Source organism: Trichechus manatus, unplaced genomic scaffold, assembly GCF_000243295.1.
Source record: "Trichechus manatus latirostris isolate Lorelei unplaced genomic scaffold, TriManLat1.0 scaffold00132, whole genome shotgun sequence".
NCBI classification, from domain to species: domain Eukaryota; kingdom Metazoa; phylum Chordata; class Mammalia; order Sirenia; family Trichechidae; genus Trichechus; species Trichechus manatus.
The window spans coordinates 1,617,192-1,640,858 of record NW_004444068.1 but is presented as its reverse complement, the minus strand read 5'-3'; the positions used below and the strand labels follow the sequence as shown (position 1 = coordinate 1,640,858).

The following is a 23,667-nucleotide window of genomic DNA, read 5'->3' as shown; positions in this document are numbered from 1 at the left end:
TTTCTTATTGTTGGTGGTTGCTAATTTAATTCTGTTTTGGTTGGGGAATTGTTGTTGTTGGTTGCTGTGGAGTTGATTCCAACCCATGATGATCCCATGTGTGCAGAGTAGAACTGCTCCATAGGGTTTTCAAGGCAGTGATCTTTCAGAAGCAGATCACCAGCCCTGTCTTCCAAGGTACCTCAGGGTGGGTTCAAGTTACCAGTCTTTTGGCTAGTAGTAGAATACTTAACCTTTTATACCACCCAAGGACTTCTTGAGGAACATGTAGAGCCTAGATTCCCAAATTTATCCGGAATCATTGCTTTAAACAACTTATGGGTTTTTTTTTTTTCCACCAATCTTTTTAAATTTTTTTCCTATGCTTTAAAGCACATCCCAGACATCATAAAATTCACCCCCTGATTCTTTGGTGTCTACGTCTCTAAAAAAATAAGGATAGTTTCCATAATACTATTTAAGACCTTATAAAATTAACAAAATGTTTGATTGGTTTTTAATTGCTGCGAAGTTTCTATTTGATTGACACCAGCCAAATGCGCAGCCACACCAATGGAGCAGGAAATGAAGGAAACACAGCTTATCTTTCTTGCCACTTTTTTCTAGCCACCTCAAAAAATTAAAGAAAAAAACCTGGTACCTGTATGGGAAGTGGAATGATGGAGTGACCTTGATTCTCCCTCTACCCACAAGCTCCATTTAGAAACCTGCCGAATCTGCAGTGTTAGTCTTAAATGCAGATAAATACCCCAGCTGAACTTTGCCAATTTTTCAAGATCAATTGAAGTTTTATTCACTACAGTCCCTCTTTCTTTGAAAATTTTTGAGCCCAGCATGATCAGTGACTGGATTTCCAGGCCTAGTCCACTGGAGTTATAGGTGGTCTTCTCTGTGATGCCCTTTTTAAGTTTGAATAAGGAGCTTGTTGTATCAGATCACCAAGATTGTCTTTAGGGCAGGGACTCACAATCTTTTTTTTTTAATATTATTTTCTTTATTTTGTTCAATCTTATGTTTCTTAAAAGAAATCAAGAAAAAAATACTTATATATGAAGTCTATTACATTTATCAACATAGTTATCATTTCTAGTTCTCTTCATTTCTTCCAGTGGATCTCATTACTGTCTGGAATTATTTCCTTTCAACTTGAAGCACTTATTTTAATATTTCTTGTAGGTTAAGCCTGCAATTCACAAATCCTTTTAGTGTTTGTTTATCTTGGAATGTCTTTATTTCATCTTCATTTTTGAAAGATAGTATAACTGAATATAGAATTCTTGTTGACCAGTTGTTGTTTTTTTCCCTTCGAGTGGTCATTCCACTGAATTTTGTCTTCCATATTTCTGATGAGAGGTCAGCCATTAATTGTATTGTTACTCACTTGTACAAAAATTTCTCTTTGTCTTTCAGCAGTTTGACTGTTATGTGTCTAGGTTTGGTTTTCTTTGTGTTTATCCTACTGGAGGTTTATTGAGTTTCTTGGACCTAAAGGTTAATGTTTTTCATCAAATTTGGGAAATTTTTGGCCTTCATTTCTTCAAATCTTTTTTCTGCCCCTTTCTTTCTCACCTTTTCTTTTGAGACTCCTATTACACATATGTTGGAATACTTGACAGATTTCCACAGGCCTCTGAGGTGCTGTTCATTTTTCTCAGATATTTTTTCTCTGCGTTCTTTGATAATTTTTGTTTGTCTTCAAGTCCACTGATTCATTCTTCTGCTGCTCAATTCTGCTGCTTAGCCCATCTAGTGAAGTTTTTTTTCCATTTTATTTATCATACTTTTCAATGCTAGAATTTTCATTTGATTCTTTTATATAATTTTTATTTCTCTATTGAGATTTCCTATTTTTTGACTCATTGTCATCATATTTTCCTTTAATATTTTGAATATATTTGTGATAGTTGTTTAGAAATCTTTACTAAATCCAGTATCTAGATCCACAAAGGTTTGGTTGTGTGTATATGTATATATATGTATGTGTGTGTGTATATATATATATATATGTATATATGTATAACTTGTATTGTGCTTTAGGTAAAAGTTTACAGTGCACATTAGTTTCTCATTCAAAAATGTATCCACAAATTGTTTTGTGACATTGGTTGCAATCCCTGCAATGGAAATTTGGTGTATATGTATATATTTTTTTTTCTCCTGAGTATGGGTGAGGAAGCATCTTTTTCTTTGTATGTCTAGTATTTCTTTATTTGAAAACTGGACAATTTAGTATATATTGTAGCAACTTGATTCTGTTTTATGTTTTCTAAGGGTTTTTTTTTAAGGCACTTGCCTGGCTTTAAGTTGAAAATTCTGTTCCCTTGCAATGTACAGCCATTGGGTGCCTGTGCTTCATTTGTTTCTTATTCTTATTTTTATATTTTAGCTTTAATTTCTGAGAGTCATCCCTGTATCTACACAGCTTAGGGCCAGCCAGTGACTTTTCAGAGACTATGCTAATACACTTTGAGCCTGTAAGGATTCTACTGTCTACTGTTAAATCTGTGGATGGGTTGGACAATACATTCAGGGTTACCACTAGTTTTAAAATTTTCCTTAGCTTTTTCTTGTCACCAGACTTTCTAATCTCCCCTGCACATTTGTAATTTTCCAGTCAGCCAGGGATTTGTGGAGCACTTTTATGAACTCTTTTATGACTTGTCTTATTTCTGGAATCTCACTGTTAAATATCTGGCTGCTCCACTGCTCACCTCAACTCAGACTGCAACTTTGGTCTAGCAAAGCTTCAGGTTTTCCTTGTCCATTTCCACCAAGTCCACCACTTACATTTAGCCAGCAAAGCTCTAGGTTTTTGCCACCCACTGTGAATCTGTTTTGCCCCTTCCTGTACAAAGATGAAAGTTTATCAGCTTCAAGCTGATAAAACTACAGTTCTCACTGACTGAACTGGGAGAAAGAGTGATGGAGACAGCCCCATGCAGGTAGGCCACAGATTCCAGCCATTCTTGCCAGAAGCTCTAGCAGTGTTTCAAGAATAAACAATTCTCAGTGGACAATCTCCAGCAGCCTGGAATGATTGATTTTGAAAAAAATATTTTTACCCAGTTTGTGTATATTGTTTTGTATGCGTGTTTTGAGGGGGATCCTGGACCTCTTCATACTGCCATTACCTTTGATTATGTTTTGAATACCAAAGGTGATAAATTTTATAAAGTAAGGTGACTTAGAACCTTGCCTCTCATACGTATTTTATTAAGAATGTTCAGTGGGGATATTTTGCACATCTCTATTGCCATATCATGGCATAGATTATCAGTGCCCTCTTCACTACTGGAAATAGAGTCATTAGTGCCTTTAAATCTAACCAGGTTTGAGAACCAATTCCATAAACCCCAAAACCAATTCACAAAACTCATCCTTAAGATGCTGTTTAAGATTCTATTCCTCTAGAACCACTGTCATTATTAAGAGTCTTAGTCAAGGTTCTGTAGAGAAATAGAACCAGTGAGAGAGAGAGAGAAATAGAGAGAGAGAGAGAGATTTACTTGAAGGAATTGACTCATACAACTGTGGGGGGCTGGCAAGTCCAAAATCCAGGTCAGGCAACAGGCTGGAAATTCCTGTTGGCTTGTGTCCTAAAATCTGTAGGTCAGGTGATAGGAAAAGTGAAAAAGACTTCCGCCCAAATATCTATTTAGAATATGGAGGCAGAACACACTACACCCTAGGATGTATTCTGTGAGGTGTCTTGTTGTTGTTGTTAGGTGCCGTCAAGTCAGTTCCGACTGATAGCGACCCTATGTACAACAGAACGAAACACTGCCCGGTTGTGCGCCATCTTCATGATTGTTGTTATGCTTGAGTCCATTGTTGAGGTATCTAGAATAGACAAATTGATAGACACAGAAAGTAGAATAGAGGTTACCAGGGGCTAAGGGGAGGGTGGTAATGGAAAATTATTGCTTAATGGGTATAGTTTTTGTTTGGCATGATAAAAAAAGATCTAGGAATAATAGTGATGACTACCCAACATTGTGAATACTTAACACCACTGTACACTCAGAAATTATTAACAAGGTGAATTTAATGTTACGTATATTTTACCACAATTTTGAAAAAGACTTAAGGGTGAAAAAATGCATTTTACAAGATCAACTTTTTAACTCAGTAAGACACGATACCTAAAAGCCAAATAAGGAGTGTATCAATACATTTGTTTAAATAAAAATTAAAATTTTTCATATAGAAAAAGATCTATTATCAACAAAATAAAAAGAAACAAAGTAGGGAAAAGTATGTGAAATTCTTTTGACTGGAGAGACTTCTAATTTCTTTGATATCTAAAGAGATTTTACGAATCAATAAGAAAAAGATTAACAGTCACCTGAAAGAATAGGCCAAAGAGTATGAACAGGTAGCTTAGAGAAGAGGAAGTACAAATGGACAGTAAATATCTACTAAAAGATGCCCAAGTTGCTAAAGAAATTCAGATGAAAGCAATTACAAAATTTCATTTTTCAGCTATTGGGTTGGCAAAGATTAAAAGAAAAAATGATAATACTCAGTGTTAGTAAAAATGTTGGGGGGGGGGGATGAGCTTTCCTTATTGTTAATGCTGTGGAAACATCTATCAGAATTTAAAATTCACATGCCATGTTACCCAGCAATTCCAAGGGTGCAATTAATATATGAACTAAAATACATTCATGATGCCTTCATTCATTGTTTGTAGCAGCAAAAAAATTAGAAACAACCTGGATGCCATTAATGGAGAACCGATGGACCTCTATCAAATGGAAAACCTTTTGGAAAGAGTGCGGTCAATCTATCTGTAGTGACATAGAAGGAGGTTCATGATATATTACACTAACAAAAAGCAAGTTGTTCCTTTATATATTATATCTGATTATGTTTGCGTGTGACAAGAAAACACCAGGAGGGATATGGACAACTCTCTGCATACTGGCTGTCTTTGAGAAGTCACATTGGTTTGAAGGGGAGAATTGGCAAATGTCATGTTTCCAGACTGCTTCCTTTTTTTTAATAGCAAGCATGTGTTGAATTTATATTTAAAAGAAAAAATATGCAAAATTGCAAATCAAAGGCTACGTTTATGTAACTGGAAAATTATAGCAAAACCTTTTCTTGTTTGTTTCCTGTTTGAAAGGGTATTGAAAATATGAACATTAATTTACAGAGGGCAAAGGAAGTGCTTTTCTGTTAACTGGAGATTATGTATAAATGAGTAATTTTACTCTTAAGATTTGAAACATCTTTCAAAATGATAACTGGTTGAGTCACATGCTGTATACATCTGGCATGTTAAAGTACTCTATCATTGAGGAAGGGAAAACTTAATAATCATCCACATAATATAAAAAATTTATTAGTTATTAGTATATTTCATTTAAAATGATTCTGGGTAAAGGAATAGAAACTTATTCTAATTAAATTGGTTGAACGATATGAAGTTTCAAATCTATTAAAAGAAACACTAAAACAATTTCCTTAAAAGCAGTAGATTACAAAGTTTTTCAGTATTTAAATCTCAAAATAATTGACTTTTAAGTCTTTTCTGTTTTAAACATATATAGTCTTGTAATAAGTATATGATAGTTGTTTTAATGTTTTTTTAATTCTCTAATACTTTAAGTATGAATTTATGAAAATCATAGGTTAAAAATACTGATCATACGTGTATAATGTATTTATTTCACATTATGGAATCAAATTTTATCCAGGTTTCGCCTTGATATTTATCGATGTTTGGCCAGTCCAGCTCTGATAATGTTAACAGAGGAGGATCCAATTCTGAGAGCATTTGAACTTAGTGCTGATTTAAAAGAACTAAGCCTTGTGGAGGTGGAATTCAGGTGAGAATGAACAGAAATTATAAATTATATAATGTCTTTTGTTTGAGAAACTTTTCAGCCTGAGTTTCTTTATAGGCCAACTTATAAATTATCTTTATGTACATTTATTTATATTTGATCCAAGATGACCACAGCTTGTTTCTCCTTGCTGCCATCACTTGATTTTTTCCTTCTCCCTCAAAGGGACAGACAAATCCTAATGCTACTTTGGTCGCTTTTGTATCTCCCTTAATCCCTCCTTTTTCCCACTTGGCCAAGGGCATTCTAGGGCAGTGTGGAGGATAGTAGAAGTGGTAGCCTAAGTAAGAGCAAACTCATTTGCCACTGCTTCTCTTTGTTCCACCTCCCCTCATCTCCAGATTCGTAATTATCTTGGGGCCTGATTCTTCGGCTCTTTCAAAAGCATAGTAAATGCTTTCTGTATGTCAGGGATGTTCCACACACAAGGACATAGTCCCTTTTCACTGTTTAGTGAGATGTATCCGGTGGGAGGAACATACATGTAAACATAAAAATAAAGTATTGCTGATTAAGAATGATTAATATTAATTTTTCTTCCAAAATGAAAATTAAGCATAAGTCTGGTGCTTTCTATACCCAAAGAATCTTTAGTTACAATTTCCCCTAAGAGGGATAAGTGTGTGTGTATGTGGAGGGAGGGGAGGTGAGTAAGGAAAAGTAGTTTGATTTTTAAGAAATTTTAAGAAAATTAATTAACTAATAAATTAATTAATTTTAAGAAAAGTAGTTTGATTTTTTTAAGACATTCTCTTCATTTAAAATACCTGTTAATAGCTTTTTAAATTTGTGACTACTGTAGTTTAATTTGGATAAATTAAAATTTATTTGAACTTTATGACATAATGTACTTTACTTTGATAACACATTAAAAATGGTTAAAAATGTAACTTGTTGCCACTTTTAACTTTATTACCATATAAAGCTGTTAATAAATGCTTCTTTTTCAAATATGAAAAACTTCCTGTTATAATCACATCCTTCGAGTTATGAGTTCTCTCATAAAATAAAATTCATTCAACTCCTTCCAAAAAGGTTTGAGGCAACTATTATTATTATATTGTAATCATAGAATAATAGAGTTGGAAGGGATCCTAGAACCCATTGTTTTTATAGACAGGGAAACAGATCCATAAAGGTTAGGAATCTCACTAATACCAGCATCTGATTAAGACCAGAGTTAAAACTGGAAGTAGTAGCAATTAGAACTAGAACATAGGACTTCTAGCTTACTATATTTTGTCAAAACTATGCAGTCACTTACTCGTCTTCCAGTAATCTATTAGAAATTAAGTAAACTAGATTAATAAAATATATTAATTTTACCTTAAATCTAGTTTATATATCAGTATATATAAACAGTGTATTTTATCAAAAGTTTATTTAAAGATGAGATTTTTTTTGTAATAATATACATTTTTGATGAATGTGCCCATCTGCAATTAGATTCTTAGACTAAGAAGTAAATAATACTTCATTTGTTAAAGAAATCAAACTACTTATTCTCAGGTAATTTTGGTTAGGTGGTAAGTGACAAAGAATGAATGAGAAAAATGTTAGCCTCGAAGGAAAAGAAGTTTTTATTCTTCGAATTTTGATTTTATCCAGCCAGTCCAGGGAAATCCCCATTGCATAGAAAGACTAACCGATGAACAATGAACAGTCTTCCTGTTTTCCCCTCCTTTCCCTTAAAACAACAACAAAAACTGAATAAAAAATTATTTTCTGCAGTTAGACCCCAAGTCCATGACTAGTAATGATTTATTTCTAACTTTATTCTTAAGTTGTTATTAAACTCAGACATATGTTAATGTAATTGATATTTTCCAAAAGGATCATGAACTGTAACTTCTTAGTTTCTCACAAATTAATTTAGGCCTGCCTTTAACAAGCAGGTGAATCCTAAGATCGGACCAGTAGAGTTTCTGAAAGAGAGTTCTTACTAGGCTTGTTTCAGTTTCTTTCTAACCTGAATTTCATTCAAATAAATACTTTAAAAATGTATCAGAATACTGTTTTAATATCAGAAGCATCATAAACATGTTGTAGACTATTACTGAAAAAAATCCCTAGTTAAAAATTGTATAGTAGTCTTTATTGGATAGCATTAAAATATTCCTGTTGTTTAGATGAGTAATGGAAAGTTTTAGACAAAACTTACAGAAGAGCAAATGAGCTAAGAGAACTGATTAACAAATATTATCAGAATTTATGGGAATATCAGTGTATATAATGGAACACTGTACTTATCTAAGATTAGTATGAACACAGAGAATATAATTGTGTTACAGTTTTCCCCAAAACGGTGGAGAGGTTGTGTACCAGTAGGTTCCTTTGACTGTGTAAACCCAAAATGGCGTCAGAGTTTGTATAGCACTGTCAGAATTAAAATGTTACTGAGTAAAAAGTTTCACTTAATACAGCTTAATTAGAAGATGATAGTGACATTTCTAACAATAGACTGTTGGATTTTGTAGGAATGATTATGAGGAACTAGCTCGGCAATGTAAAATGTTTGCTAAAGATTTGCTTGCCCAAGCCCGGAATTCACGCGAATTGGAGGTGATCCTAAACCACACATCTAGTGATGAGCCGCTTGACAAACGGGGATTACTAGAAGAAAGGATGAATTTAAGTCGTTTAAAACTCGCTATAAAATATAACCAAAAGGAGGTATGAGGTTTTCTGTAATATATTTAAATTATTTCCTCCACAGTAGTCTAGTGGGTCAGAGCAAAGGCTTTGGAGTGACCTCTCTGGATTGAGATCCTAGTTCAGCTTCATACAAACTTGTGTCCTTGGTAAAGTTATTGAGTCTGTCTGGGCATTCATTTTCAAGAATTAATTAAGAATATATATTTAAAGGGTTTAGCACAGTAAATACTAGCGTTAGGCAAGTAGTCAATAAATGATAGTTGCTATTATTTTTAACAATATCATACAATATGGATGTTGATTTGATGTTTTTGCTAAATAGTAGCTACAGAGCTAAGAAGCTGTGTAGTAAGTGCCTTTATCGTGAAGTTTCCATCCTGTGTTTTGCTGTCATGGATTTGTTTTCTTGATCTGGTTATGAATAACCCTTTCCATAGTAATAGTCTCTTTCTATTTAAAAATAAAGTATCCACTATTATATATCCTGATTCTTCTTATTTGTTAATTCATTATGAAACCCAAAGGTGCAGAGGTGCATGATATAGCTAATTTGATTCTGGCTCTTCTGGCATCATCCCTTCCTATTTAGGGAAATACCTGTTTTTACTTCCTGTACATGCACATATAAAGATTCAGGAACTTGAAGAGGGAAGGTGTGCACTTCAAATTTAACTTTTTGAGATAATTTACTAACCATGAGTGCTTATAGGTAGATGATGATATCGAGTTAATAGTATAGGGTATTGATAAATGGTACTTTTGAAGTATTGCTTCTAAGACCCATTATTTCCATTATCAACCTGTATGTTGAAATAAAGCTTGCTTATCGAATTTATATTAATATAAAAATGAGACCTTAAATAGGTAATGGTAGAAGGCAAGATACAGGACCTTTGGTCTCAGCTGAAAATTTGAGTCTCATAATAGTTTTTGATTTAGGAAATTGATGCAGGAATTTTAAGGTCTTTAAGATTACCTGGACAGTATGTTGATAAGCCAGGTCTCTGACTTCAAAGCCTGTGCTTTTCCTACTACTCCAGGGTTCTTGCTTGAGCTAGAACATTTATAGGAAATAAATTAAGTACAAGAATTTGGATCAATGTGGATATAAGGTTATAAGTCAGCAACATACCTGTGTGGATTAAAAAAGAAATACTGTAAGTAGAAACAGAGAATATAGGAACCCTGATGTAATCTTTCTCTAATTATACATTTTGAGTTAATCTTAGCTTAGTAAGATTCTTCTACAACCAAAATGGACATAAAATTCTAGAAAAATGATAGAATAAAGGGATACAGAGTACAAAGTCAACTTAAATGATTGGGAAAAAAACCTAAAAGAAAGATGGAAGTAACCAGGATTATCTTGATTAGGGAAGAAAAATTTAAGAGACCATTCCCTAATGATATCTATATTCCTGGAGGACTCACAGAGGACAACCAAGTGTTCCATTCTGAAGAATATGAAAGAAAAGGAAGCAAGAAGTAATAGTAATATTTGTTAGTTGAAAAGAAGACTTATGAAGGTGAAACTCTGAAAAAGTTAGAGTGATAGTCTTTTAAAACGTTCTTAAAAATACAATATAATGTAATCTGCTGGGAATGGTCCAGTTGAAGGTACTGTCATCGGTGAGAAGAGATGGACCCTGATAGTTCTCCACCCTGTAATCTTAAGGATGAATGAAAATGTAAATTAATATTTAAACTAGATTTCTAAATATGGTCAAAGGGGAAGACGATAATGTTTTCCTAAATAGTTGCTAGACTTTGTTCAGGTTATTCATTGCTGAATAACAAACTACAATGAAATTTAGTGGTGTAAACAACAATCATTTTATTATGCTTATGGATTCTTTGAGTCGGGAGTTAGGAAAGGACACAGTGGGGTGATTTGTCTCTGCATCAGCATGTCTGAGGTGTCAGCGGGAGATAACCACATGACTAGGGGCTGTAATCAGCTGGAGGTTTCTTCACTCACATGTCTGGTACCCGAGATTGTTGACTGGAGTGCCTGTATGTGGCTTGGGCTTCCTCACAGCATGGTGACTTCAGGGTAGTAGGACTTTTTACCTGGCAGCTCATGGCTCTAAGAGCAGTGTTCCAGTGAACAAGGTGGAAAGTTACTTGGCCTTTTAAGACCTGGCTTTAAAAGTCATATAGAATCCTGCCAGTATCTACTGGTTAAAGCAATCACAAGTCTAATTCAAGGAGAAGGAACATTTATCTCACCTCTTGATGGGAGGAATATCAAAGAATCTGTGGCCATATTTTAAAACCGCCACAGACTTTAGAACATTTCCAGTGGTTAAGAGCTTGGCTGCTAACCAAAAGGTCAGCAGTTCGAACGCACCAGCCACTTCTTGAAAACTCTATAGGGCAGTTCTCCTCTGTCCTATAGGGTCACACTGAGTTGGAATCGATTCAGTGGCAATGGTTTTATTGAACATTACTGTTAATTAATTTATCATTATATAGAGGGATAGCAGGGACAGGAATCAGTCCTGAGATTGCTCTCATACTTGAGGGAAGGGAGAAACTAAATTCAGGATTCTACTAGACTGGACACTTGGTGGGAGGAATACTGTTCTCTACCAGGTTTTCACCTTGAGGCACAGATTAAGATTCCCCAAGAACACTGGAATCTGAGCAGAAGAATAAAGAATGTGAGTAAGACTGAATTGTCAAAAATAAATACCGTATATTAGGAAATTCATTGATAAGCACAATAAACAACAAAATAAATTCTGTCCAGACAATGCTTTTTCTCCTACAGTGTCACATTCCACAAATTATATTCTACCTCAGGATAAGTCTTCTTTAAAACAGAAGGTTGTCCAAAATTTTCTTGGATGAGCTTAATTTTATGATCTTCTACTTGCCCTTTACTTTGGTAATTTCAAATCTGAGTAATATTATTATATCCCAAGTTATCGGGACCCTTAAGTTATACTTCACAGCATTAGCATTATAGTGGGAAAATTTTGCTCTGAAATTTATAAACTGAAGAGTTCTGTATACTTTGGTAAACTCATTCCTATACTTGATCTAGAATTTTCATCTTATGTGGAAATATCTTTCCTTTTCATCTCCTACAAAATTCAATTTTAAACAGGTTCAGGGGTGCCTTTAATACATTTAAGAAATCCTCAGTATTTTGTTGGAGCATGAATACATCTACTATTCAGACTTGAATTGTTTTCCTATATAGACACCTTGGTTTCTTTTAACTAAAATCAGTAGTTTCTCTAGACTAAAGACATCTAAGCATTAGTTAGCCATTTTTTTAAAGGATTATACTATGTAATAAGTATCTTAAATGACCTTAGTAATGAGTGGTGTCTCTTTCTACGGATTGTGCTAGTTAACTTTGAAATTTCATAAACATTAGTTTACGAGCCTTTATAAATTAAATGTGGTTAAATGGTTAAGTAGGCTAATAATAATAATTAATACTTATACAGTACATGCTATGTGCCAGGCACGATTCTAAGAGCAGTTCACTTAATCCTCACAACAACTTAATGAGTACATACTGTTATCATCCGCATTTGATAGAGGCAGAATTGAGGCTCAGAGAGGTTTAAAAGCTTGTTCAAGGTCATTTAATAAGCAAAGAGCCTGAATCTGAATTTAGATATAATGGCTTCAGAATCTATGCTCTTAACCTCTACACTCTTTTATTTTATTATTTGTAAGGGGGGGGGGCAAAAAAAAAGAACTAGGTTGAATGTATAGAATTGATTTTTAAACTATTATTAAAACTTTGAATATCAATAAAATGATGGCTGTATCAGTTAATCTTTAAAGGTCTTGTTTACGTGTGTGTGTGTGTGTGTGTGTCCTTTTCAGTTTGTCTCCCAGTCTAACTGCCAGCAGTTTCTGAACACCGTTTGGTTTGGACAGATGTCAGGTTACCGACGTAAGCCCACCTGTAAGAAGATAATGACTGTTTTGACAGTTGGCATCTTTTGGCCAGTTCTGTCGCTTTGTTATTTGATAGCTCCCAAATCTCAATTTGGTAGAATCATTCACACACCTTTTATGAAGTTTATTATTCATGGAGCATCATATTTCACGTTCCTGCTGTTACTAAACCTATACTCTCTTGTCTACAATGAGGATAAGAAAAACACAATGGGGCCAGCCCTTGAAAGAATAGACTATCTTCTTATCCTGTGGATTATTGGTAAGTATCTAACCAAGTTGAAGGCTCTGCCTTTATTTAGCCTATTAAGTCTCCCTTGTTTGGTGGCATTACGAACATCTGAGTTCAATTTGTAGTTTTACAGTGTTTACACAGCAAGAATTTGAACTCTTCCATGATCTTTGAAGACCTAACACTTTTGTAAAGACAAAAATTCCTGAATTTGATGATAAGGAAGCAGATCTCTTATTTGTTGTTGTTGCTAGGTGCCATCGAATCGTTTCTGACTCATAGCAACCCTGTGTACAACAGAACGAAACACTGCCTGGTCCTGTGCGACATTCTTTATTCGTAACTCTGAAGTTGTTCATAATTGTTAAAACAGAAAAACCAGTTTTACTAATGAGTACTATTTTGGTAAAAGAACATGAACCTTTTTCTGGGTTTTTTGTAACAATGCATTTTATACTCTGCTGCATTTTTAAAGTTAGCTCTTCTGTTTCATTATATGATTAGTTTTCATTTTAAGACTGTGAACTTTTGTAGTTACATCCTACTTTATCTCTATTGTAGAAATATTATTTAAGTATAGATTTAAAGGAGTCCCTGGTGACTCATTCCATAAATCAGTCCTATGTAATGATAACCAGATCTCCTTAGGAATGACAGGTTATTAAAAATATAAGACATTTCATTTTTCTAAAAATTGTTTTTTTTATATGTGTTATACTGTGTAATAAATATCTCAAATGACCTTCTGCAGTTTTTACTCCCCATAAAGGGAAGGCGGGAGAATCACACAATCTGTTCTTGGTCTTTTAAGGACTTCTTTCTTTTATTGTGAATCTTCAACCTTTTTTTTAAACCTCAGCATTTCCCCCCTGTCCATTTGCTATAGTGTAAGAAGAATATTGAAATTTACTCTTTTCTATGCTATAAATCACTGATTTTAGTGGTAAAATTGTATTCATCTCTTGATTAACATGTTCTAGATTATTTCACTTATTAAATAATTTGGAAAGAGTTATTGTACAGTGTTCACTTTTAGTTCTTCTTCAGATATAAAAATAATTGTCAGATTTTGCAGTTTTTAATTTTTATTTGGAAATCAATTTATTTCAGGTAACTTGGCTTCAGCCAGAGTTTTACTTTTAGCAGTAATCAATCCATGATGCATTAATGTTTAAAATTAGAGAGATAAAGAAAAATAATATACATCTGAAATCTAGGTGAAAGAGAATTAAATAATCCCTTCTTTTAATATGTCTTGTGTCCTGCATTTCTTCTATCTTATCTAAAGATTGGAGCCCTGGTGGTGCAGTGGTTAAGTGATACGGCTGCTAACCAAATGGTCGGTGGTTTAAACCTACCAGCTGCTCCTTGGAAACCCCATGGGGCAGTTCTACTCTGCCATCTAGAGTTGCTATGGGTCAGAATCAACTTGATGGCAATGCGTTTGTTTTTTTGTTTTTCGTATCTAAAAGTGTTTTAATTTAAGAAATAATTTAGACTTCATTGTATATGGTTTCATATTGCATTGTTCTGGATCGTTCCAATGTGAAATTTGTTTACATTGTTATTTGAGTACGTAAAAAATATATGTATAAGGCAGAGAGCAATCTCTAAATACTATTATCTTTTTTCCTATATTCATTTAAACTATTTGTGAAAGATTGTTATATATATAACAATATATAACATATATGTTAGTCTTAAAGAAAATAAATTTTATGTCATTTATCTATAACCTACTGTTTAAATACTAATAAGAAAGAATATTTTGTTTGTTTTGTAAATGAGATTCCATTTACCCAAGTCTATATACGAGTCAAATTAAAGATTATCATTCTTAGCAGTGAGTAAAAACTCTCTGAACTCCAAGAGGCATATCACTCTATGGGTAGCACATATACTGCTCTTGTCACTGATGTTCATGATAACAGTAAAACTGTGCCCAATCCATTTTAAACATGATGGCACTGCTTCCAGTAACATTATACACACACACACACTGATTAATTTTCTAACTAATATTCTGCTTCACTAGAATAATGCATGTCAACTAAGCCAGTTAAATTTCTGGGAGTGTTTTAGTTTTCTCAGCAGAACTTCTGCTTTGAAATAACTGGATCTGACTAACCTTGCCGAGAATATCTTCTAAGCCTGTATGTAATTAGATCAGTCTGGGCTTCTTTACATATATAGATCTGCACCTACTCTAAGTGAGTATGTAGGAATAAAGGCACACTTGGTTCACTTTATTATTTCAAGCAGTGAGTACAGAGACTTGGCTCATGGTGACCAACTTTATGCATTTGCTTTCTTGTTTCTTCTCCTTATCCCTCCAGGAAAAAGTAAGGTTAAGTTACAAAAGACAATGTAGAAAAGAAGGAAAAAAGTGCATTGATGAATGCACAAAATATTAATGGTATCCTTTTATTTCATCTTTTGCTGTTGGAAAATAATAGAGCAGCTATGATAAAAGTATATTTTTAATAATGTTGAGCACCTGCTTTGTCTAAGCACAGGCACTGAAGATTTACTAGTGAGCAGAACCATCTGTGGCCCTGCTCATGGAGTTTATGGTCTAATTAAGGTAGAAACCCATTAACTTGAGACTGGCACAGATAAATGAAAAATCACAAATGAGTTAAGTGCTACTAAGTAAGGGAACGTGGTGCTAGGAGAGCAAGCATATTGTAAGGGTGTTTCATCTAGTCAGGGAGGTTGGAAAGGCTATCTTGAGGAAGTGATGAATGAGCTAAGATCTAAAGGATGAATGGGAATTAACTAGGAGAATTGGGAGAGAAAAGTATTCTAGGCTGCGGTAAGAGCAGATGCAAAGGTCCTGTGGCAAGAGGGAGCATGGTACAAAGAAGGGGCTGAACAAAGGCTAATGTTACTGGAACAAGGAGAACAAGGGGAGCATGATTTAAGATGAAGCTATAGAAACATATGTTGTGCCAGACCATGCATGGCCTTGTAGGCCACGTTAAATGATTTTGACTTTATACTGAGAACAATGGAAAACTTATGAAATTTTTTAAGTAGGGGAGTGACATGATCTGATTTGCCTTTTGAAAATACTATTGTAGTTATACAGTGTGGAAAATGGGTTGGGGGAATAGGGCTGTGGCAAGAGTTGATGGAGGGAGATCAATAAAGAGACGTTGCAGTGATCCATGAGAACTGATGGTACCTTGGACTTGGAATGATTGAGATAGAAAAGAGAGAAAGGGACAGATTTGAGAGATATTTATAAGGTAAAGCCAATAGGACATGGAAATACATAGTATATAAGAGGTGAGGAAAAGGGAGGTTATTAAGCAACATAGGTATTTTGGAAAAGTACTAGGTTGAGTATTTGTAGAGGGAGGGTAGAGCCTGACTGTGGTTTTGCATATGTTCAGTTTGAAAAGGCTCTGAGATATCCAAGAGAGATGTCAATCAGACAATTGGAGGTTATAGTCTAGAACTCAAGAGGAAGTCTAAGTTGAAAATAGGAATTGTGGATAATCTGCATTTAGGTGGTATATGAAATTGTGGATGAGACACTTAAAGAGAAAGTATGAAATAAGGAGAGGACCTTGAGAAATCCCAACATGGCTGGGATTGCTATATACTAATGTAATTTACTAGTTAAAAAAAAAAAAAAAGAAACCCCTAAAATATAGTACATTGATTGTGTAGTGATTGCATTACTTATAATAATTTAAAATTATTTTGTTCTTTTCAATTCAACTCATAAATATGAAATACATCATGTGTGTTAGCTTTATTTTTCTGGAGGGTGTTGCACACAAGATAGGAAACTACCCAGTGGTGAGTCTCGCTATTTTTTCATGTTTCTGCCCCTTTTGGTCAAAAGCCTTCTCCAATTCATGTTGAAACTTTTTGTTAAGAGTTAAGTACAATATTTCATTTTGAAGAAATAAGATACTTATTTCTATAAACATCTTTTTTGGTTTAGTGTTTAATGTTAAGAGGAATGGGTCTAAAGCTTAAATGTAAATGTTTTATTTGAAGATGTCTTATAGATAAGGAGCTACATACCGTTTTATATCAGGATACAGGATTAGATAATGTGTTGAGTTCCTGAAGAAAGGATTTGCTTGATATGTTTGTTCTCTTTAGCCCCTAGTCCTGGGTAAAGATTGATCATGATAAATATTCAGGAAGCCTTCATCCCCACCCTTTCTCCAAATAAAAGAAAACAGTGTTTGAGTTAATAAAATGTTACCCGATAGACTCTTTTGTTTAACATTTTTAGGCAGTTTTTATCTATTCATTTTTAATAGAAGCTCATCCAAGTGTAATTTTTACCCTTTTTTTACCCTTTCTACATACATATATTTATTTTTTATTTTTTCCCATACAAAAATTTATACATAGATCATTATGTGACCCTAATTGCTCTCCCCATACTGCGACAGCACACTCCTCCTTTCCACCCAATTCTCCGTGTCCATTCAACCAGCTCCTAACCCTCTCTGCCTTCCCATCTCACTGCCGGACAGAGGCTGCCTGTTTAGTCTCTTGTATCTACTTGAGCTAAGAGACATACTCCTCACGAGTATTACTTTATGTTCCACAGTCCAGTGCAATCCCTGTCTGAAGAGTTGGCCTCGGAAATTGTTTTAGTTCTGGGCTGATAGAGAATCTGGGGGGCATGCTTTCTGGGGTTCCTCGAGTCTCAGTCAGACCATTAAGTCTGATCTTCTTACTAGAATTTGAGTTCTGCACCCCACCTTTCTCCTGCTCCATCAGAAACTGTCTGTTGTGTTCCCTGTCAGGGCAATCATTGGTGGTAGCCAGGCACCATCTAGTTCTTCTGGTCTCAGGCTGATGAAGTCTCTTGTTTATGTGGCCCTTTCTGTCTCTTGGGCTACTACTTTCCTTGTGTCTTTGGTGTTCTTCATTCTCCTTCACTCCAGGGACTAATTGTTGCATCTTAGATGGCTGCCTGCAAGCTTTTAAGACCCCAGACGCCACTCACCAAAGTAGGATGCAGAACATCTTCTTAATAAGCTTTATTATGCCAGTTGACCTAGATGTCCCTTGAAGGCATGGTCCCCCGACCCCTACCCCAGCTACTCTGTTTCTCAGAGTGTTTAATTGTATTCAGGAAACTTCTTAGCTTTGGTTTAGTCCAGTTGTGCTGACTTCCCCTGTAGTGAGTGCTGTCCTTCCCTTCACCTAAGATAATTCTTATCTACTATCTAGTTAGTAAATAACCGTCACCCTCCCTCCCCAGCCTCATGACCATCAAAGAATGTTTTCTTCTGTGTTTAAACCTTTTCTTGAGTTCTTATAATAGTGGTCTTGTACAATATTTGTCCTTCTGTGACTGACTAAATTCAGCATAATGAGTTCCAGCTTCCTCCATGTTATGTTTCACGGCTTCATCATTGTTCTTTATTGTTGCGTAGTATTCCATTGTGTGGATATACCATAATTTGTTTATCCATTCGTCCGTTGATGGGCATCTAGGTTGTTCCATCTTTTTGCTATTGTGAACAGTGCTACATTGAACATGGGTGTGCATATATCTATTCATGTGATAGCTCTTATTTCTCTAGGATATATTCCAAGGAGCGGGATAGCTCTTGTTTTTTAATTGGGTTATTTGTATTTTTGTTGTTGAGGTTTTGCAGTATCTTGTAGATTCTGGAGATTAGACGCTGATTGGATTTGTAGTAGCCAAAAATTTTTTCCCAGTCTGTAGGTTGTCTTTTTACTCTTCTGGTGAAGTCTTTTGATGAGCATAAGTGTTTGATTTTTAGGAGCTCCCATTTATCTAGTCTCTCCTCTGGTGCTTGTGCATTGTTACTTATGGTTCGTATTGTGTTTATGCCATGTATTAGGGCTCCCAGCGTTGTCCCTATTTTTTCTTCCATGATCTTTATCATTTTTGATTTTACAAGTGTGAGTTTTTTAAGTGTTTTCTCTGTCTCTCTGAAAATATTTTAAAATGTTTTTCTATGTGAAATATGGATACTGTATAATTAAGATGTTATGGACAGAGGTTTTCAAGAATGCTTAGTGTCTTTCCCAGGGGAATTATTCTGCTTCCCAGTAAACCAGAGAGTGATTCTACTTGGCTTAATTGATTTCCACCCATGTGTTATGTTGCATCACTATTTTCTGGTTATTTTATCTTCTCCTTAAAAATATCTTAATGAAGGAGTGTACCATAAAACTATTATGGGTTGTGTTACTGCTCTTTGGTACTTGTAAGAATGTATAGTTATGGAGGAACTTCTGGCCCAACAAATGGAGGAGTTTTTCTGTTGGTTTGATTTGGTTTGGTTTTTGTGTCTATTTATTCATTTAACAAGTTTTGTTGAGTACCCACTATGTATCATGCACTATTCAGGACATTTGAAATATCAGTTAAAAAAAAACAAAGATTATTACCCTTAATAATAGTTAATAATAGAAAGATAGTTAATAATAGACATAATAAGTAAATTATATCCAGTGTTAGAAAATGAAAGTGATATGTACTATGAGAAAAGAAAAAGAAACGCAGAGTAGGGAGATTGGGAATGGGGTACGTGGGGCTTGCAATTTTGCATGGAGTGGTCAGGGTAGATGGTGAGCAAAGACCTGAAGTGAGAGTGTTAATCAAGTAGATACCTGGGTAAGAAGTTTCCAGCCAGAGGGAAGAGCCAGTGTGAAGGCCCCAAGGCAGGAGTCTTGTGTGTTCAAAGAACTGCAAGGAGGCCAGTATGATGGAGTAGTGTAAGGAGAAATTAGTAGGAGATAAGGTCAGAGAGGAAGGATAATGTAGGACTTTGAGCCTTTGATTTTGACTCTTGAAATGGAATGTAAGGGAAGGTGTAGTGCCCTCTACACACGGTCAGCAGCAGTGGGTTCTTGGGTTTTAATTGACATTCACACTCACAGGACACAATAGGCTGAAACCTGGCACCAGATTTACTTAGCTTTGTGGAAGGATACAAGACAGTTAACACAGCGTGTCAGCCTGGCAGCTTCAAATATATTTTTATTGGGAGCCCTTATAAAATTATGGGGGCTGCATCCCAGCCCCATAGTGGTCACACTCACCTATAGAGGATGAACCATGTGTGTGGGTGTAGACTACCCTAGCCAGGGATGCCTCAAATCTAGCAGGAGCTATATCTTATAAAAGCCCAAGAGTATAACTCTCATTACAGACTCATTCTGAGTTGAGAGAGACATCACACAGAGAAGCTGAGGCCTGTGTTTCTCCAATGCTTTTATGGTCCTGGGTATGTCTACCTTCAGAGTCTTTTCAGTCCATTTATAGTCTTCCTGGACCAGATGCAATTTCGCTATCAGTGACTGTTAGGTTAAGTTTAGAGGTGTAAATTTGAGAGTCTTTGGCATATAGATGGTATTTAAGGCCGTGAGACTGGATGAGATGACTAAAGGAGTCAGTGTGGGTAGAGGAAAGGATCACAGACTGAGACCTTGATGTGTTTGTGTGTGTGTTTGCATGTGGCATCAGTTTGTTTGTATTCTTATTTTTGTTTCACATCACTTAGAATTGCTCTCTGGAAAAGACATTGTCATATGAAACTTAAGATTTTTTTCTTTCAGATTATGGGGATTGTTCACTAGAAAGTTGTTTTTTATTTTGAATGAGGCTCTAGCTAGTGTTATTTACTTAGTACTTTGAGTCTTATACTTTAGTTTATTACTGAATTAAGAGAGTGTTATCTGATTATTTTTCTTCCTTTTTTTAGGGATGATTTGGTCAGACATTAAAAGACTCTGGTATGAAGGGTTGGAAGACTTTTTAGAAGAATCTCGTAATCAACTCAGTTTTGTCATGAATTCCCTTTATTTGGCAACCTTTGCCCTCAAAGTGGTTGCTCATAACAAGGTGACTATTAACTATGTCAATTGGAGGCACAAATAAAGTTTATCTAGAAAATACCCGAGACGTTTAGCTATGTAACTCAGCATTACATGGCCCACATCTGTGTCTGGTGTGTTTTCATTTTAAACCTATGCATGTGCAAGGGAGTAGTGTCAATTGTTTCCCTTCCTTTCCAGTAGCTTAAAGGATGTTCATTACCTTTAAATATTGGTTACCTATTATATGCCAGGCACCATGGCTGGTACTTGATACACTTTATCCATTTTATCCTCACAGGGACTCTATGAGACAGACATCCTTATCCCTATTTTGCAGATAAGGAAAATGAAGCTCAGAGATATTAAGTAACTTGTCAAGACCACACAGTAAGAAACCAAGACTGGATTTAAATCCGGGTCTGTCTAGGCATGTTCTTTCTAGCAAACACCGGTTCCTTATATCTGAGCTAGGCTCATTTACCTCATTAACGTGTACATACTTAAAATAAGAACACAAAGTAACTTAAAATGATTAGTGTTAGGTACCTGTTATACCTTAGGGAAGGAAGTTTATCTGAATGGAATTCATTATACAGTATTTTACACATCCCAAATCATGATTATTATCTTACACAGCTTATGAAGTGATGTCAATGTAATTATTTTGGGGGTGCCTATTTTTTATTTAGAATTTGATAAAAATTTAGCCCATATGTACATAAATATATGTATGTATATATTTACTTTCATCAAGATTTAAGCTCCCCTAAGCCCAGAAAAGGCAATAATAGATTTTCTTTGTTTAAACCCTTAGTCTAGAGTTCTTTTGGGGTGTGACATTCAAAGAACTGAAAGACGTTATATTCTGGTTTTTTTTTTTTTTTTTTAACAATTTATAGATAATAGAAAAAGCAAGTTGGTCACTGTACATCATTTTACTGTATTCAAAATTCTATTCCTTTAACCGACCAGTAGTACAGAACATATTTACTTAGTTATGTTCAGTGTCCAGAATGTGAAATTTGTAAGAAACTAAGAAATTGATCATACATAGACAAATGGTTTGAAAAAGAGGTTGAGGGGTGTTGCTTTTCCAGACTGATTTCTTTAGTTCTAGAAGTGGGGTGACAATATAATATGTTGTACAAACCATGTCACTTTTGAGAGTGAAAGGAGACACTGTTAATAAATATGTTAGGACAACTAGTGTACAATCTGGGGCTGTCCCAGGGAACCAGGACTTATGACCACTCTGTATCAAGGCATAATAATGCCATCCTTTTCTCGTAGGGTTTAAAAGAGAAAGGAACCTCTATGGTTCATTCTAGAATCCTGAGTCAAAGGACTAGGTCACTTTAATATGATAGCTAATTAATTGTCAGTACATATACTAAAAGTTTGTGGTGGAATTTAAGAAAAATTTCATTCAGAAAAAGTTTAATGACAATTTTAAAAAATTAATTTTTTAAGACAGAAGAATTTTTCTGAAAATCTCTTGGTATAGAGTTACTCATGTTGTCTCACATATGTAAAAATCCTTTAGTTAAAACATTGTTATTTCCATTAAACGGGAGAACTCTATAAAACATAGATGGAGATCCCCAGAAGGAGACGTAATTAAAATACTTCTCGTTCAACCACCAGAGTATTCATTTTTATATTCCTGAATTGACGGAGCTATTTATCTTTGTCTTTCTTCTTTCTAATTTTAGTTTCATGATTTTGCCGATCGGAAGGACTGGGATGCGTTCCATCCTACACTGGTGGCAGAAGGGCTTTTTGCATTTGCAAATGTTCTAAGTTATCTTAGGCTCTTTTTTATGTATACAACCAGCTCTGTCTTGGGTCCATTACAGGTAAATAATTAAATTTCTTCAAGAACACTTGTCGATGTTATTATTACAACTTTCTACTTGTCCACTGGAATGTAGTTATCTCATGATGTTAAAGCTAAACTTCACTTTTGAAAATAATTAACAATTGAAATGACACAGCATGTCATTTCTGGCTGAATGATAATCCTTTGCTTTCAATTATTTAAGGGAGTTCCTGGCTAGTGCAAACAGTTCACACTGCTAATCAAAAGGTTGGAGGTTTGAGGCCACCCAGAGGTACCTTGGAAGAAAGTCCTGTCAGTCTACTTCCAAAAGATCAGCCATTGAAAACTCTGTGGAGCACAGTTCTATTCTGACACACATGGGTCGCCATGAGTTGGAGTGAACACAAACGCGAATGGTTTGCGCTATGGTCCGTTGGCTTCCTCCCCTGCTCCATGGACGTAGATGTGTTTATAGAGTTATTATACTTCTGACAACAGAAGAACATAGAAATCTGCTTTTTACCAAAGTGAATCTCACATTTAAGATTTTAAGTGTTTTAGGTGATAACTATGAAAGCGGTCCTGTGCAAACAGAAATAAGCTGTTTCATGATGATTTTGAAAATATGTAAGCTATATTTTTAAAAAATACTCTTGCTTAAAAAATGCTCAATGTCATAATGTGGAATATAGCATATTTAGAGTTGAAAAATTCATAAAGATCACAGAGTCCAGCATTTTACTTTATAGTTAAAGAAAGAAATTGAGTTTTTGAGTTAGCATGAGATGTATACAAAGTAGCATGGTTATTAAGTGGGAGAGTCCAGGAAATTCTAAGTCTCTTTACACCAAAGAAATGACTCACAATTGGTTGAATTTACCCCAGAAAGTTTAGTAGTTGACTGTTATTAGAAGGTGAGATCAACTCTTTTAGGTAACTAGATCTGCATAATATTACTCAAAAAGTTATACGTCTGAAAATCTGAGCAGTATTCATTTTTCTTTGATAAGTTGAAATTTACTAACAATTTAGATTCTATTTTCAATGAAAATATTTAATTTTAATTAGATATTGTTTATATAATCCAGTTCAGAGAGTTTTAAATTATTTATTTGGGTAGTATATCATATATATGTATGTATGTATATATAAACCCAAAAACCAAACCCGTTGCCGTCGAGTCAATTCTGACTCTTAGTGATCCTAGAGGAAAGAGTAGAGCTGCCGATAGGGTTTCCAGAGAGCGCCTGGTGGATTCAAACTGCCTGCCTTTTGGTTAGCAGCCGAACTCTTAACCAGTACGCCAGCATGGTTTCCATTTATACGTATATAATAATATATATATATAT

At 34.9% G+C, this 23,667-nt stretch overlaps 1 protein-coding gene across 2 annotated transcripts in view; it reads left to right on the top strand.

Annotated features, from left to right (window-relative positions):
• The window catches only part of TRPC1 (transient receptor potential cation channel subfamily C member 1), a 61,824-nt gene that overhangs the window by 29,349 nt on the left and 8,808 nt on the right, over window positions 1-23,667 (top strand). For both annotated transcript variants that reach the window (XM_004385068.2, XM_004385067.3), the window contains 5 exons: window positions 5,703-5,834; window positions 8,330-8,525; window positions 12,357-12,693; window positions 20,385-20,524; window positions 22,212-22,355. In XM_004385068.2, coding sequence (XP_004385125.1) covers window positions 5,703-5,834; window positions 8,330-8,525; window positions 12,357-12,693; window positions 20,385-20,524; window positions 22,212-22,355 — 949 coding nt within the window. The remainder of the gene's footprint in view (window positions 1-5,702; window positions 5,835-8,329; window positions 8,526-12,356; window positions 12,694-20,384; window positions 20,525-22,211; window positions 22,356-23,667) is intronic.